The 16,190-nt window shown below is 34.6% G+C and overlaps 1 protein-coding gene across 1 annotated transcript in view; it reads left to right on the forward strand.

Moving 5' to 3' along the window:
* Window positions 1-1,649: 1,649 nt before the first annotated feature.
* CCAR1 (cell division cycle and apoptosis regulator 1) overlaps window positions 1,650-16,190 on the forward strand; it is a 40,732-nt gene continuing 26,191 nt past the window's right edge. The window contains exons 1-6 of the mRNA XM_023537852.1: window positions 1,650-1,870; window positions 2,921-3,043; window positions 11,280-11,452; window positions 11,856-11,900; window positions 13,991-14,023; window positions 15,940-16,134. Coding sequence (XP_023393620.1) covers window positions 2,971-3,043; window positions 11,280-11,452; window positions 11,856-11,900; window positions 13,991-14,023; window positions 15,940-16,134 — 519 coding nt within the window. The 5' untranslated portion in view covers window positions 1,650-1,870; window positions 2,921-2,970. The remainder of the gene's footprint in view (window positions 1,871-2,920; window positions 3,044-11,279; window positions 11,453-11,855; window positions 11,901-13,990; window positions 14,024-15,939; window positions 16,135-16,190) is intronic.

The raw sequence follows: 16,190 nt of genomic DNA on the forward strand, positions 1-16,190 counted from the left end.
AGGAGATGGAAAAACATATTGTTTTGATGAAACTAGAAGGTATTTAAGTCAAAGATAAACACTATATTATTTCACTTCTATGTGGAATCTAAGGAATAAAAAGAACAAACTACTCAAAAACAGACTTATAAATATAGTGGACAATTTGGTGACAGACAGAGGGGGGATTGGAGGGCTGGGAGAATGGGGTGAAGGGTTTAAGAATACAAATTAGTAGCTGATGGATAGTCACGGGGATGGGGAGTATGGCATAGATAGTGCAGATAGCATTAATACATTGGCGAGGTGGAGGGTCAGGAGAGGGAGGAAGCAATTAGGAGGATTGTTTCATGAACTATATAGATGTCTACCCAATGTACTTTATACATGAAACTAATTAAAATAAACTTAAAAAAGAAAAAATGGTTAAAATGATAAATTTTGTTGTATATATTTTACCACTCCCAAAAAGGATGCCAAAAGGGGGGAAGGGGGGAGATCAAAGAACTTAAATAGACATTTCTCCAAGGAATATATACAAATGGCAAAAAGAGTCTCGACATTATCAGTCATTAGGGAAATACTAATCAAAACCACTTCATAACTATTAGAATAACTATATTTTTGCAGGCAAAATAACAAGCGTTGAAGAGGATGTGGTACATTGCTCTTGGGAATGTAAACTGGTGTAACCGCTGTGAAAACAGATTGGCAGTACCTCAAAGTACCTTTAGAATGACCATGTGACCCAGAATTCCACTTGTAGGCATACGGATGAGAATTGAAAACAAGAGTTCAAACAAAAATTTGTACGCAAATGGTCATAGCATCATTAGTCACAATAGCTCCAAAGTGGAGAGAACCGGAATGATCAAGGGACAACTGAATAAACAAAATATATTACCTATTTAAAGGAACAGTTTTAGCCATAGAATGAAGTACTGATACACAATATAACATGAATCTTGAAAATGTGCTAAGTTATAGAAGCCAAAACACCAAAGGTCATATAGTATATGATACAATTAACATGAAACTTCTAGGGCAGGGACAGCTGTAGAGACAAAAACCCGATTATTGCATGCCAGGGGCTGAAGGGAGCAGGGATTGAGCGACAGCTTAATGGGGGTGGACATGATGATAGTTGTACCTTATAAATACAGTGCACAACATAAAATATTTTAAACAGTGACTTATATGTTAAGTAAATCTTATTTCAATTTTTAAAAAACGATACAGGATCTATTAATTTTTCCAAGTAAGTGAACGAGATAGGAAAAGTGGGAGAAGGGGAGAGAGGGGGGAGGGGAAGGAGAGAGGGAGGAAGGGAGAGAGGAGGGGAGAGAGGGGGAAAGGAGAGGGGAGAGAGAGAGAAAGAGAGAGCGAGAGGAAGGAGGGAGGAACCGAGCACGCGAGCGAGATAGAAACACAAAATGGCGGCCAAGCTCATGGGATCACGTGACTTTCAATTCTTTTTCTTCCCTTAGAGTAGCCTTTTCTAGAGCTGGCGCAGAGACACAAGCCAGCTCATTGTTACGCGAAGCCAAGGTAACCCTTTGTACGCGCGCTGCCCTTCTAGCCGCGTAGTGAAAGGGGTGAGCGTATTGAAGGCGAGCTCTGGAGCGCGCACGTAGAACGTAAAGCCCAAGAGCCGGCAGTCGGATGGGGAGGAGCCGAGAGGCGTGGTGGAAGCGGGAAGTTGGCGCATGCGCTTAATGCTGACGGGTTTGAAATGGCTTCGGTGTTAGCTGTGACCCGATTCAGGTGAAGATCTGGTCTTCGCAGTTGCGGCGGCGGCGGCCGCGGAGTCGGAGTTCTTAACGTTCTATCGGATCCGCAGAAGGGCCAGGAGTGGCCGTTTTGGTAGCACGGCGTCCGCAGGCTGGCGACGGTGGGGTTCTCGTGGGACTGGGACGGGAGGGACGCGGTCCCTTTTGTGCGGGTCGGAGCAGGCCCCGCGCGGCCGGCCCCTCCCCCACCCTCACTTTTTCCCCGCCGCCCCTCAGGTGCCCCCAGCGCCCCTCAGCCGCGGTCTTGCGCTCCCGGAGGGATAGCCGACGGCAGTCTCTTGCTCCCGACCCGCTGCGGCTTTAGCACTACTGGACTCCGGCCCAGGGCGTCGGGGCGGCTCGTGACGGCGTGGGTTTTGGGAGATGGAGGCTTTCTCCGTCCTTCCTAGGGGTTAAGGGGACCAGGGCTCTCAGTATCCCCCTCTTGGTCCTTTGCCCAGTCTTTTGGGAAGGAGGATTACGCCTTTCCTCGTCTGCGGCCCGCTAGGAGCTGGGGCTGGAGGAAGATGGATGGCAGAGCTCTGGCCCCTCCAAGTCGCGGGTGCAGGAGCGGGTGCGCGGTCTGAGATCTTCGCCTTTTGTGGCTTGTTTTTTTTTTTTTTTTTTGAGGGAGGGGTTCTTCGCGATGCTTCTTTAAAGGGCATCCGTTATTCCAACTGTCTTTCCCCTCGAGGGAGGGGAGAGAAAAGGAACCCCCAGTTTCTTACCTACTTAAGAAAGTATGGAGATGTTCGTTATTTAAATGATAATACCTTTATTCGATGTCTCTAAATTTCCGTGATTGGTTTTACCACTTTCAATCCACAGCTCATTGCCAAAAGAAACAGGCAGGCTATATTTCATTTGAACAGAAAATTATACTTCTTATTAGGTATTGGATAGATAACAGCAGATGGCCTTCTGTTTAAATGTGACTCTTAGTAGTCCCAGGAAGAAGTGCCATTCTTGTAAGTCAACCCCTAATGTCATATACTGAAGCAGGATACTTATGATGAACTACTTGATGTAAAATTTTTTGCTGCGTATCGGATATTCAGCTGCCCCTTGTTATTTATACTTTGGTCTACGAAGATGTCCTTGACAAATTAAACATTTCTTTTGTGATATTTTTAGTTTGGTCAAACTTTAAAATGTGTATCCTTTTTTAATAGATCGCTGCTGTAGAAGACAGACAAACGAAGGTTTTTTTCCCCTTTTCATCATGGCTCAGTTTGGAGGACAGAAGAATCCGCCATGGGCTACTCAGTTTACAGCCACTGCGGTATCTCAGCCAGGTCAGACTAGTGAACACATGTACTATAAAGAGGGAAGAGGCATGTTATAACTATGTGAGTTAGGCTATGCATAATATTGTATAATGTTCGCAAATGATGTATCTTTTAATTTTGTCTGTGAAGCACCTTTTTTAAAATTCCTGGATCTGCTAGCGAAAAATCTATTTTAAACAGTTTGGACAGTTTTATAGTTTTTTCAAATATTAAATTAACTTTTAATTGATTTAATTATGTTAGAGTTTGGCAGCCACTCATTCATTCGTGTTTCCCTCATTAGGCATATTGTCAGTATTCTGAAGTTTTACAGTTAACCCTTGAACCAAGGAGAAGGATTAGGGATGTGGAATCCCCTTCCCCCAGTGGATAATCTCTGTACTACTTTTGACTCCCCCAAAACATTAACCTAACTACTAATAGCTACTATTGACTCGAAGCCTTGCTGATAACATAGACAACACATTTTGTATGTTATATATATTGTAGAACCGTATTTTTACAATAAATTACTCTAGAGGAAAATGTTAAAATAATAAGGAAAATATGTTTACAGTACTGTACAAAGTTTAAAAAATCTGTGTATAAGTGGGCCTCCACAGTTCAAGGCTCAACTGTGTTTTAAAATAAATATATTAAAAATTCATGTTTTATGAAAAATTATACATGACTTTGATAGTTTGAGTTTAAAGTAGAAGAGTCAACTCTAAAGTATTTTTCAAGCAAAGAAAAAAGATAAAAGATCAAATGAATATTTACATTTTCAAAATAAAGTCAACAAAAAATGTCATTGAAAATGTTCGTTTAGTAAGTTTCTTCCCATTCATTTTAGGAAGACTATTTTACCATTTCCTGATTTGTGGTTTGAACATTAAATAAGTTTCCCAAGGATTCTACAGAATGAAAATTTGAGTTTCTTTGAGTACCCAGAAAAGCTGCAGCTTGTTGTTACTTTGAATATTTTTTTTATTTATGACATGTCTGATAATAGTTCTTTGCTGCATTTTACTTATAATATTTATTTTGTAATTTGAGAGCAATTGCAGACACACTGTGATCTAACTTGGCTGTTCTAAAATTTGATGGATGTGACTATCTAGTTATGTAGGTGACCTCCTTAAAGAAATGGAAACTTTGGGGTTTTTATTTTAATTACTCTTGTTTGGAAAGAATTAAATGATCAACAGTTACTTCTGCAGGCAATTTGAAAATAATATGAAGTAATAGTTATAGATTATATTTAATTCAGACCCAAGCATTGTTTCTCTGTGTTAGATAATGGAAAATCTGGTATTGACTTGGTTTTAATGAAACAGGAATTATTAGCAGTTTCTCTATGTCTAGAAGCAAGTGCTGCATATAGGTATTTTGGTAAACTGGGCATGTTTTACTTGGGTTTTTCTACATATAATTTGTTTTAAATTCATATCTGTATTGTTTCAATACAGTAGCTGTTACGGTGGAATTCCATTGTCTATAGGTTTTAACATTTATATTATAAATGCTTAAATGTATGTTATATTCTATTATTTTTATTTGAAGACTAAGAAAAGACACACCAAACGTTTATAAGACTTGTCAAAAGTCAGTAGTAAATATAGGTCTCTCTTTTAATATTTGGCAGTAGCATCCAAACGTAAATAATGGGATATATGTAAGCAGAACTTGTATTCGTGCTGTAGAAAATTATTTTTGGATTTTCTTGGACATAACATTGATCACAGTTTTTCAAAATGTAAAATTTTATTGATGCATCATGACTTGAATAAGTAGGCAAGTATCAGCATCTACACATAGCTTTCCTATAAAAATCCCAGAATAGGCTCTAAATGTCACTCTCTTGTGACATTGATTTTATTATCATATTTAATTTCTGGGTGCTCTATTTTAGGCTGCTCGATATTTTTTTGCTTTTATTTTAAAGCCTTTGTGACTAGTCATTATGTCATCTTATTAGAACTAATTCTCAGAACCAAGCAAGTTTCTGTCAAAGTTAATTTTTTATCAATTCTAAGGCAATTAAATGTCTTATTTACACCTCATCTCAAGAGAACATTTCAACCTAAGTTTTGTCCTGGCAGCTTTAAATGCAGTTTGAGAAAAAATTTCAACAAAGGACATTAAGAGGACTTAATTAGGATAATGGTGTAGGTACCAGTTTTACTCTATTAAAAAGATGCACCCATTGAAATATGCCAGATATATTAGTTTCAGAGGCCACTGTCATAAGTCAAATGACTATGCAACAGAAAAAGGTTAACAATAATTGAACTCTAATGAAATATTTTGATTTTTGTGCCTATATTTTCTGATCATTTTCTCCTGAGTAATATAAAAATGATCACTATTCCTTTTTTGTATATCAACTTAACATGGTTTTGTTTAGTTAATGGCTTTTTAAATCCATTTTCTAGCAAGATTATTTTGCATTTGTACTATAAAAATTCTCAGCTAACCTTGATTTGAATATTTCAATGCATTCACACAGATAACATGTAAAATAATATTAAAAACTTACAGTAAAGGCATGCACACTAGCAGTTTATTGCTGAAATCTGTTGTAAAATTAAAGATCTGTATTTGAATTGTTTCTGATTAATTTTAATACTAAGTCTGTTCAGTTAAAGGGAATAATTCCTAGGTGTCATCACATCTCATCTTTAATTTTCTTTTCCTTTAACTGCCATATACAATTACATATGAAACTTTGCTTTTTCCCTTTTGAAAATGCCTGAGTATACTCCTTTATTTTACATTTAGGTCCTTTGCACTTCACATTTGGATAACTGCATCAATAGCAGCTTTCTCTTGCTTTCATCTTCTGTGCCAAAGTCTCATCTAACTTTCATGCTCTTCTATACCTTTCCCAAATCTTTGTATTTTAATCCATAGTGCTTACCACAAATCCTTCACTTAAGTCAGGAAACTTTTTTCCACATCTCTCAGTTGGTGGTGATGCTTTATATTTATTATCCTTTATTTAATTCTAACTACTTTTATTCACTTTCTTCTCTTACTGGATATGCTCCAATGTATTTATCAGTTGTGATATTCTTAAAGCATAATTTTTATTTAAAATTCAGAAATTTTCAAAGCTGAATGGGGCTTGAGCTATAGATTCTGTCTCAACTCCTTTTTCTACATGAGGAAAGGTGAAGAAATTTGTTTGGATCTTACAGAAGGTCATAGGAGAATCAATGTTAGGATCTCATTCTTCTGCAAAATTATCTTCAAGGACTTTTAGAATACAGTTCAGACTCTTTGGAATGGCATTCAAATGGCATTCTGTCTTTCCAGCCCTGTTTCTCATTTATCCCACACTGAAATACTTGTTCTTAATATTTACCCTATATTTTCGTCTCCTAACTGAAGTGCCGTGGTACATGTTTACGGACAGTCATACTTGGGACCAGAGCTTGTAGGTTTGAAAACTTAACAGTTTTCTGTTGTGTAAAAAGATGTTGAAAGAATCACTGATTGTATTTTTAAATAGCCCTAAGATGAATTATGTTGACTAGGAATACTTTCAGTATATTTGACTCAAAATATTTGCATGTGTATCTGCATATAATTGCAACAGTATTAAAGTGTGCGGATGGATTAGCAGATTCAGACATATTTTCTTACCCATTTCTTTTGACCGTTCGTAAGGTGATTGTATTCTGGCTATAGAGAAAAATGAACTAGAGCAGGAGTTAAAATAGTGATATGTGGTGCTTTTAACACAAGGGCCTGACACTATTATTAATATAAGTGTTTTAATTATGACTCCATTTTTGCTGCCTCTTCATCTTTTAAAACCCCAGTCTCTTGACTCAGTAGCTCAGATTCTTAAATTCCAAGAAATAATAGCTGATGTACCATGTATACTTATACTAGTTATCTCTTGATAGAATTGGATATTTCCAACTCATTTGGTAGAAAAGGAAGATTGCTACTGGTGTGGGCTTAACCCTGTTTAAACTAGTGATGCTATGTAATAGCTAGTTGTTGCAAACATTCCTCTAAGAGTGAAAAAATGTGCATAAAGTCAGTTAAAGCTCATTTTTCATTTTTCTTCATCCTCTGAGCGTGTCTTACTTGTGCTCTCTTCCAGTGAGAGCTATATTAACATACTAAACTGTGAACCATTGAGTGCCCCATCTCCATTCTGAGTTGAGTGTGCAACTCATGTTTATGTAGTTGTGGCTTCTCTTGCATTATGTGTTTCATTTCTGGGAAATAATTTCGATCTATTAAAGTTGAAAATGGAAGTAAAATTGAAAGTTCAAATATTAACTTTGGGTGATACAGACTCCTTGAAAGAAGTGAGGTCAAAAACTAGGTAAATATCAGAGGCAGTTAAGGATGGAAGAAATCACATGACATTATGAATGGTATCAACTTCCTGGGAGGGTTGACCAACAATTATTTGAATAGTAGTAGCTAGAAGAGGTTATGGCCAGAATCATTAGTCATCATTTTGGTAAACTTTAAGAAAATGGAAGAACTATTGTCTGCTACTGTATTAACCTTTATAGAGCCTGTAAGAACCCAGTGTAACTGACTTAGTTACCACTTTGCCTCTTCGTTATAGAAACACTGTTCACTGAGATCTTTCCTCTGATGATGGATGTATTCTATATCCTCATTGTCCAATATGGTCGTCACTAGCCACATGTGGCTATTGAACACTTGAAATGTAGTTAGAGTGACTGAGGAACTGAATCTCTTATTTTATTTAATTTCAACTAAATTGAAATAAGCCACATAAGGCAGATGGATGATATATCAAACAATGCAGTTATAGAATATTACAACACTTGGACTATATTACATTTAAAATCCTATTTTATGCCTTAATTTCTTTTTTTAAAACATCTTTTTGACTTATTTATTTTGTAACTGGAAGTTTATACTTTTTCGCCCCTTAATTTCTTTTTCTTATTAATGCCTTAATTTCTTATTCTTAAAAGGTAATGAATGTTTCCAGTCATTGAGTACATTATGAGCTTAGAATAGAACCTCAAAAGCCACAGCAATGGATTGGCTGCATTATAAGAAATTGTAAGAAAGTTACCTGTGCATGGGGACATCAAAGGTTTTGTATTTGTATGAATTCTAATCTTTAGAATCACTTCTTAGGAAGAATATTGAGTAGAAGATGACATTTAGAAGACTTTTTCACTTGGCTTTATAAGTATTTTAGTAAACCCACACGTTATAAAGAGAATCCCCCATATCTTCATGTTGTTTTTCTCTTCAAATAGCATGAGATTCCTTTTGAACATATATCAGTATATTGAAAATTTAAAGGAGAAAGCATTGTTTGACTAGTGCTTTAAAGAATTTTGCTAAGGCAAAAAAATGAAGTTTCTCAGGTCAGTTTGAGGTTTTGAATTTTATTATTTTAGAAGGATGACTCATCTTAGTAAAGATAGGGCTTTAAAGTATAATTGTAATAGGGATTTTAAAATTTAATAGTGAATTTGATAAGATCAAAGGACAACAGACAAGGGACAAGCCCTTTTGTGTTTTAATGGTGTATTTACTGGTATTCAGTAAATAAGAACTACCAGTATGTCATAACATGAATGCTTCAATTATATGAAACTAATTTCACTTTTTTAGAAAGTAGTATTTTTTACATTTGTCATTGAAGGTTTAAGAACATTTAGAGCTTAAATTTATCTAACTGGTAGCCTGTGGTCATTTAGGGCTCATTTCATAGGTTTGTCTGTGGAATATTGATACGTAGTGATAAATATATCTGTTTCAGATGGATCATGAGACTTTCAACAATTGTATGGAATCAGATAAATGAACAGACTGTTCCACTGTGGATAATGAAAAGAAATCTCTGACTGACAAGTGTTTGGCCACTTATGTAGAGAGAAAGATTAAATCAGAGGTTAATAACTGTGCTTTGCAAGTTATAGAATTGTCTTGTGGAATTTATAATTCACAAGAAAAGTGGAGAATGCTATATACAAATATGCAAAGATAGTTTTTCATATGTTCACAAAAGAGAGCATTAATATTAGTGAAATATACAAATGTAAATGATTTTTAAAAGAGCTATATTACAGACATAAAAGCCACAACCACATGCACAGTGATTTTACAAAATTTGGATTGACTAATGTTGTGAAGCAACTACTAGAATGTAAATTTCTTTCCCGTAAATTTCTCCTAGCAATTGAATCCTTCATAACCAATTAATCTGTTTATAGTTTCTGATTTATCACATTGACTATCAACAGTAGAAAAGAGATGTATGGTAATCAGTTATCATCCTACCTACTTAGTGCTGGTCTGCTGTATGCTGCCAGAATCCAGAACACCTAAAAAAGCTATAGGAGAAAAAAATAGACATTCTGAGATATTGGCTCTGAACCATTCTGCTATGGCAACTGTCACTACTTTCCAAAGTTCTAGAAATTGGTACCCACAGAATGAAATAGCAGATCTAAGGTCAGAGCTCAAGTGGGTGAAGGAGATGAGTATATTTGAATCACGCATGTTAACTTTTATCAAATGCAGAACATGCTAATCTTAGAATTTAAAATATTAATTTTTCCTAGGATTTTTAGCTGTCTTGTGTTTACATGAGAATTTTGCTTCGATTACCCTAGAATGGTGAAAGTTTGGAACTTCTAGTCTGCAATTTTGCATACAGTTTCAGAAGGTTAATAGGACCCACCCGTTAGAATCTATGCCCTAGATTTTGATACTTTTTTCTCTGTTCTCATTGCACTTAACCTTGTTTTGAACTTACATTGGTGTTTAGATGTTCCCCACTTTTTCTATTTAAATTCATTTAGTTTATCCTGGTTTCTCCTTTTGCCCATCTGTGACATCTGATTTACCTTAAACACAAAAGAGGAAAGATTAATGGTTTGGCACTATATATTTAGGACATTTAGAAGGTTTTTTCCCCCACTTTAGGTTCTCCTTTTTCTTTTTCCTCCTTTAAAAATGTTTAACAATCAGTTTTTTTGCAGGGAATAATTTGTTATTTAAAACAATCCCAAACATGATCTCAGGATTTTTTGTTCGTTTGTTTGTTTTTAGCCTTACTTTGTTGTTGGTTTGTTTTATTTTTAAGTAAAATGAATCTGTACTCTTAAATGATTGATGAGGAACCTCACACTTCAGTAGATTTTCTGGAATATTTTAGACTAGGTGATTTGGTTAGTTCATTAATGCTCTCTGTTTCTGTAAAGCATAATGTTATTTTTATGTGGTTAACTAATAGCTATAGAGCAGCATTTTTTTTTTTTTTTCTTTTTCAAGTTATTCTCAGATACAGACATGGTGCTTAGGAAAAGGGAGTGTTCCATGAACAAATATTGATTTTATGGCAGCCTCTTTGAACTACATAATACTTACTATGTTATATTAAAGGTTCTAAGAAATTCTTCAGTAAATATAAGTACTTAATTTACTGTTCTTTTTTTAACTTTTTAAAACTTGACCCACTTTTTTCAAACTTTAATGCTCTGGGGAGCTTGTCATTATTCCAGGAGCTATAGTTTTGGGAAGTATAGAGCTAGACCACAGTTTTTAGTTGATTACCTTTTTTGCATTTAATGGAATTGCATAAAAGCATCAAGTAAAATCTTTGTGTTCTCTTCACCTTTTAGCCCTGCCTAAGCATACATTAAACATTAAGTACCTAAATGTGTCATTCTGAGCCCTTCCCCCAATTATTTGGCTTAAGCAAATGATTATAAGTCACTATGTGGTTAATTTTATCTCTCATTGCTCAGTACAATGGTGCACTAAGATTAAAAACTTTTTGTGCTTTTAAAGTGTTACTTTTTCCTGGTTTTACAATTCTTTAATGCAGAGTAGAAGTGCATGAAAATTCTGTCTAGTGGGAAATTTTAAGGGTGCATCACTTCCAGCAACACTGTCTTTAATATGTAATTCTCATCTGTTTGAACGTAAAACAGTAAATTTTATAGCAAAATATGATAATTTATTTTCTGCTATTTCTAAAAATACTGCTCGAGAGTACTTCATCTTGTCTAGGTAGGTTGGTTGGGTTCATTCTGTAGTTTAATTTTGTACATTAATATTTTCTTATATAAAGCCATTGAATTGGACATGAAACAGTTAAATTCAACAGGCCTTCCTGAAAATTTTTCCTTAGGTTCTTAGTAGACCATAATGCATAACCAAGCAGTCATGAAAAATTCCTACAAAGGATCCAAATAATCTTGATTTCTTTTTTTCCCCTTTCTGAATCTCATTTTAGCTGCATTGGGTGTTCAGCAGCCATCACTCCTTGGAGCATCTCCTACCATTTATACACAGCAAACTGCATTGGCAGCAGCAGGCCTTACCACACAAACCCCAACAAACTATCAGTTAACTCAAACTGCAGCACTGCAGCAACAGGCTGCAGCTGCAGCAGCTGCATTGCAACAGGTGAATCTTTAATAGTTTTTGATGTGTGACATAGAAAACAGATCTGAGTAGCGTGGGTGGGTACCTTCACTTTTTAAAGAATGAATAATTGTGGATTTTTTCTTACGCTTGTTTTTTCTGGTGATAAAAATTATATATGCCCAGGGCATATAGAGAAGTATAGTTGCATAGTCAAAATTTTTAAATTGGGCAGTTCTTATAACTTAATTATTTGAACAAAATTTAGTTCTTAATGGATCCTAGAGTATAAGTAAGCACTGTTTTATTTGTTTTAGATGTCATTGAGCAGTTCCAGAAAATTTCTTTTTAGTTTAATTCTGATTATGTATTTGTATGTACGTATATCGCTTTTTGAGAATAAATAAAACTAATTGATATTTTTCTTTGAAAAAATTTTTCCCAGCAATATTCACAACCTCAGCAGGCCTTGTATAGTGTGCAGCAACAGGTTAGTTTAAATCTTCCATGTTAAAAATTTGTTTTAAAACCATGTGTTTCAAATTCAATTTATATAGATTTTATTTCTTGTCAGCTACCTTAATGTATGATTTGAATTCTTTGGGGATATGAAAATGACGTAGGTAAAAAAAGAGTGTGTACAAGGGAGAAGAAGATAGGAAATAAGTCCTGAAAACCTAAACTAGCAGCCAGGGTTTGTCGCATGTTTCTAAGAAAGCCTGCAGAGGATAATCTGGGAAGAATCACTCTGTTTCTGAGTCCTTGGCTCATTACTCCTATCTGGAGCCTCTAGTCCTACTGTGCTGTACTAGATCACATGTGAGAATGAAAAGCTGCTTTTTCCCGTTTGAAGCCTAAACCTTAAACCATTGGCTTTCAGCCTTTATTTTTTTTAAGCAACACAACCCTCTTTTTTTTCCCCCCCTCTAATGAAATTGTGTATTGAAACAATATACAAAATACTAAAACCAAGTTGTTGAAAATGGGAGGAAGCCTCCCCATGTAGTTCCCATCCCTGCTCCTAAGGCACGTTTGAACAATATGAAAACTCCTGACTTAGACTAAAAGTGAGTTTCTTTAGCCCCTTTATCCTAGGTTTATACTAAAAATATAAATGATGGTAGGAAGAGATAAGAAAAATAACCCAAGGAGAAGCTTGTCAAGGAAAAAGTCTTCATCTGCTGAAATCTAGATAGGTTCTAGCCTAAGCACCCATTCTAGGCTTTTCCAGGGCTAAGAGATAGTCTTCATTCCTTCTCAGTACCTTTAAGAAGCTTTAGGAAAATATAACAGTCAGGAGAGGGAAAAGGAGATATACATGAAGGGGAACAAAAACTTGCATCCAAAGACACTATGGAGAAACATGAGGCTTCTCAATTCATAAACTCATCCCTAGGTCCATGTCTTAGTTTCATCCTTGGCTTAAGTCCTTTGGTGCTTAAGAAGCATTGCATTTTCCCTGAAGGTTGCAATACTCCATTAATAATTGCTTTAAACTAAAAATTGACAAGAGATGTCAAAGTTTGCTATCTTGTTTTCAAAATACCTTAGGTTTATTTTAGTTCCGTTATGAAATACACTTTTAAAGATTATGTGTTAGATTGAACCATATGGAAATAGCAATAACTCAAATGATCTCTGATTTACAGAAAAATAGTGATTTGATCGATTTAACTTCCAATATGTGGTGACCCCAGGTAAACTGAGTGTTTCGAATTAGAATTTTAAATAGGTTCTTTTAGCCTAGTTTAAGTCAAGTTTCTATTCCAGAGTTTTAAAATTTTCCCTCTTCATACCAAATCTTTTATTTTCTAATAATATTTCCCTTAGCTATTGCTAGAAAAACTATGTCAATTTGTATGGTTTTTTATCATTCTCACGTGGTAGCAAATCAGACCATCAGCAGTGCTTCTCATTTTAGGGGGATATTAGATAGCTGGCTATATTTTTATTTATTGTTTTCAATTATAGTTGATATTCAGTATTAATTTATATATTAATTTCAGGTGTACAACGTAGTGGTTAGACTAAAATTTATATAATTTATTGAATGATCTCCCTGATAAGTCTAGTACCCACCTGGCATCGTATACGATTACAATATTATTGACTATATTCCCTATGCTGTACTTTACATCCCGTGACTATTTTGTAACTACCAATTTGTACTTCTTAATCCCTTTAGTTTTTTCACCCAGCCTCCCTGCACACACACACCCCGCATGTTAATCAGTGATATTGATGATACCGAAGCATGGTAATTAACACGTGGCAGAACTAGAAATCTACCCCACTAGAGAGTTGTGGGGTTTTTTTGTGGATGTTATTCCTGAAGGAAAAAGATAAATTTCTTTATTGTTATTGAAAGAGTTATATATCAGGTCTGCAGTTGTCTGATGTAGTTGTTTAAAACCTTAAATCTAATAAATGACTTTCTGTTATTTTTCACATATTTCTTAATTAGAAATAAAGTACCTGTTTAATAGGAAATTTTCCTTAGGGAAAGAAAACATCTATGAAACAATACTGATTGATCTTTTATTTTTCTTTCCTGTTTTCCTTTTTTTTTTCTATTTGCAGTTACAGCAACCTCAGCAGACCCTTTTAACACAGGTTAGTTTGATGTTACTTTATTTGATATCTGAATGAAGAGTAGACCAAAGTTTCATTTCCTATTCTAGTTTTACTTTCAGAGTTTAAAGGTGAATATTTGTGGATTCACACAATAGTTTAGTAGTGATATAATGTTAAATAAAGACAGCTTTATTTTTTCTTTTATGGGTTTTGATTGCAGATCCAGCTGTGATCTAGTTTGAATAAATATGAGGTCTTATTTTAAACTTAATACTGATTTTGGTCCTTACATTTTCTGTGTACTAATATTTTAAGGAAAATTTTTGTACATGTTATATATCTTTTTTAGCTTGACCTTAGGAGGTGACGTTATTGTGTTAAATAATCAGCTTAATTTTTTAACAACATGGAAAAATTTTTGAAATGTAGTGTATGTGTGTTTATGTGTTTTACAATCCTTTAAAAGTGTAAACAACCATCCTTGGCTTATATGCTACACAAAATTAATAAACTATGGGCTGAATTTGGTCCATAGACCATGGTTCACTGACCTCTGGTATGTACTTGAGTGAAATACTATCTAACTGTTACAAAACAAGCAGAATCTCTTAATAATAACTGGTGACAGTGATTGCCTCATGGTTAGGGAATTGGGTAGGTGAGGAACAGGAGTAAAATGGAAGCTTTTTACTGTATAATCTTTCATACCATTTTAGTCTTGAATCTGTTAGTTATTTTTTAAAATTAAAATATACTTCAAATGAGAAATCAAACTCACTTTCTGTTATTAAAGAACTAAAATTGACTAGCAACTATTTCATATTTTCAATCTCCAATAGAATTTCCAAAATAAGTAGAAAGCTGTAAAAGTTTTCTTAGAATAGCATTTCCCAGAGTGTGCCCATAAACCACTCCACATGTGTTAAGATGTTAAATTTCATGTGAAAATAATTTTGTGTTCATAGTTTAAGAAATACTAAGTTTCTTTACAATATATAGGACTTTCTTTTTTTAAAAAACAAATGTGGAACTTCGAGATTTGCTTTCTTGGGCAGATATAAAACAAATTCCATGCTTTGATTTGAAAAATCAGATGATTGTTCTTTTCTATTAAATGATCTTATTTCTATTTATATACAGAAATTTTAATCAATATATTGTTATCCAAATTTGATTGTGCCAGAAAAGACCAATGAAAGTGTTAACATTTAAATTTTTTCCCCAGTTTTATTGAGATATAATTGATATATAGCATTGTATTAGTTTAAATACACAACATAATGGTTTGATATATGTGTGTATTGTATAATGATCATTACCACAGTAAATTTAGTTAACATACATCACCTCACAGCTATAAATTTTTTTTCTTCTGATGAGAACTTAAGATCTCTTTTAGCAATTTTTAAATATATGATATAGTATTAACTATAGTCATCATGCTGTAAGTAAGACTGCAGGACTTACCTTATATAACCGGACCTTCATGGTTTTTGACCACCTGCTCCCATTTCCCCCACGCCCAGCCCCTGATCACCTTGCTCCTCTTACAGCCACCATTCTGTTTTTTCTTTTGAGTTCTTTGGAGTTTTTTAGATTCCACATTTAAGTGAGATCATACATATTTGTCTTTGTCTGTCTGACTTACTTCACTTAATATATAGAACTTTCCTGAGTATTATATTGCTATGGATTTTGAATTTCTAAGAGGGGGCTAAAATATATGTGTTCTTTAAAGTCATTATACTTCAGTATCTTCTGCAGCATTCTGTGAAAACGTTCATCTAAGGAAACCTGATGAAATAAATCAAAAATAATATAATTTTTAGACTTGATTCTCATGTTCAAGGTATACATGTGTATTTTCTAACTTCAAATATATTATTTTCAGCATTTTTAGTTTAAGTAGTCATTATTAATTTCTTCCTTACTTTGATGTTGATTTTGTTTTATAGCCAGCTGTTGCACTGCCTACAAGCCTTAGTCTGTCTACTCCTCAGCCTGCAGCACAGATAACTGTATCATATCCAACACCAAGGTCCAGTCAGCAACAAACCCAACCTCAGAAACAGCGTGTTTTTACAGGCGTGGTTACAAAACTACACGATACATTTGGATTTGTGGATGAAGATGTATTCTTTCAACTTAGGTAAACTACATTAGATGTTGGCAGATACTCCTTGGATTTAATATTAAGTATATGGTG

The sequence above is a fragment of the Pteropus vampyrus genome, unplaced genomic scaffold, assembly GCF_000151845.1.
Source record: "Pteropus vampyrus isolate Shadow unplaced genomic scaffold, Pvam_2.0 Scaffold202, whole genome shotgun sequence".
NCBI classification, from domain to species: Eukaryota; Metazoa; Chordata; class Mammalia; order Chiroptera; family Pteropodidae; genus Pteropus; species Pteropus vampyrus.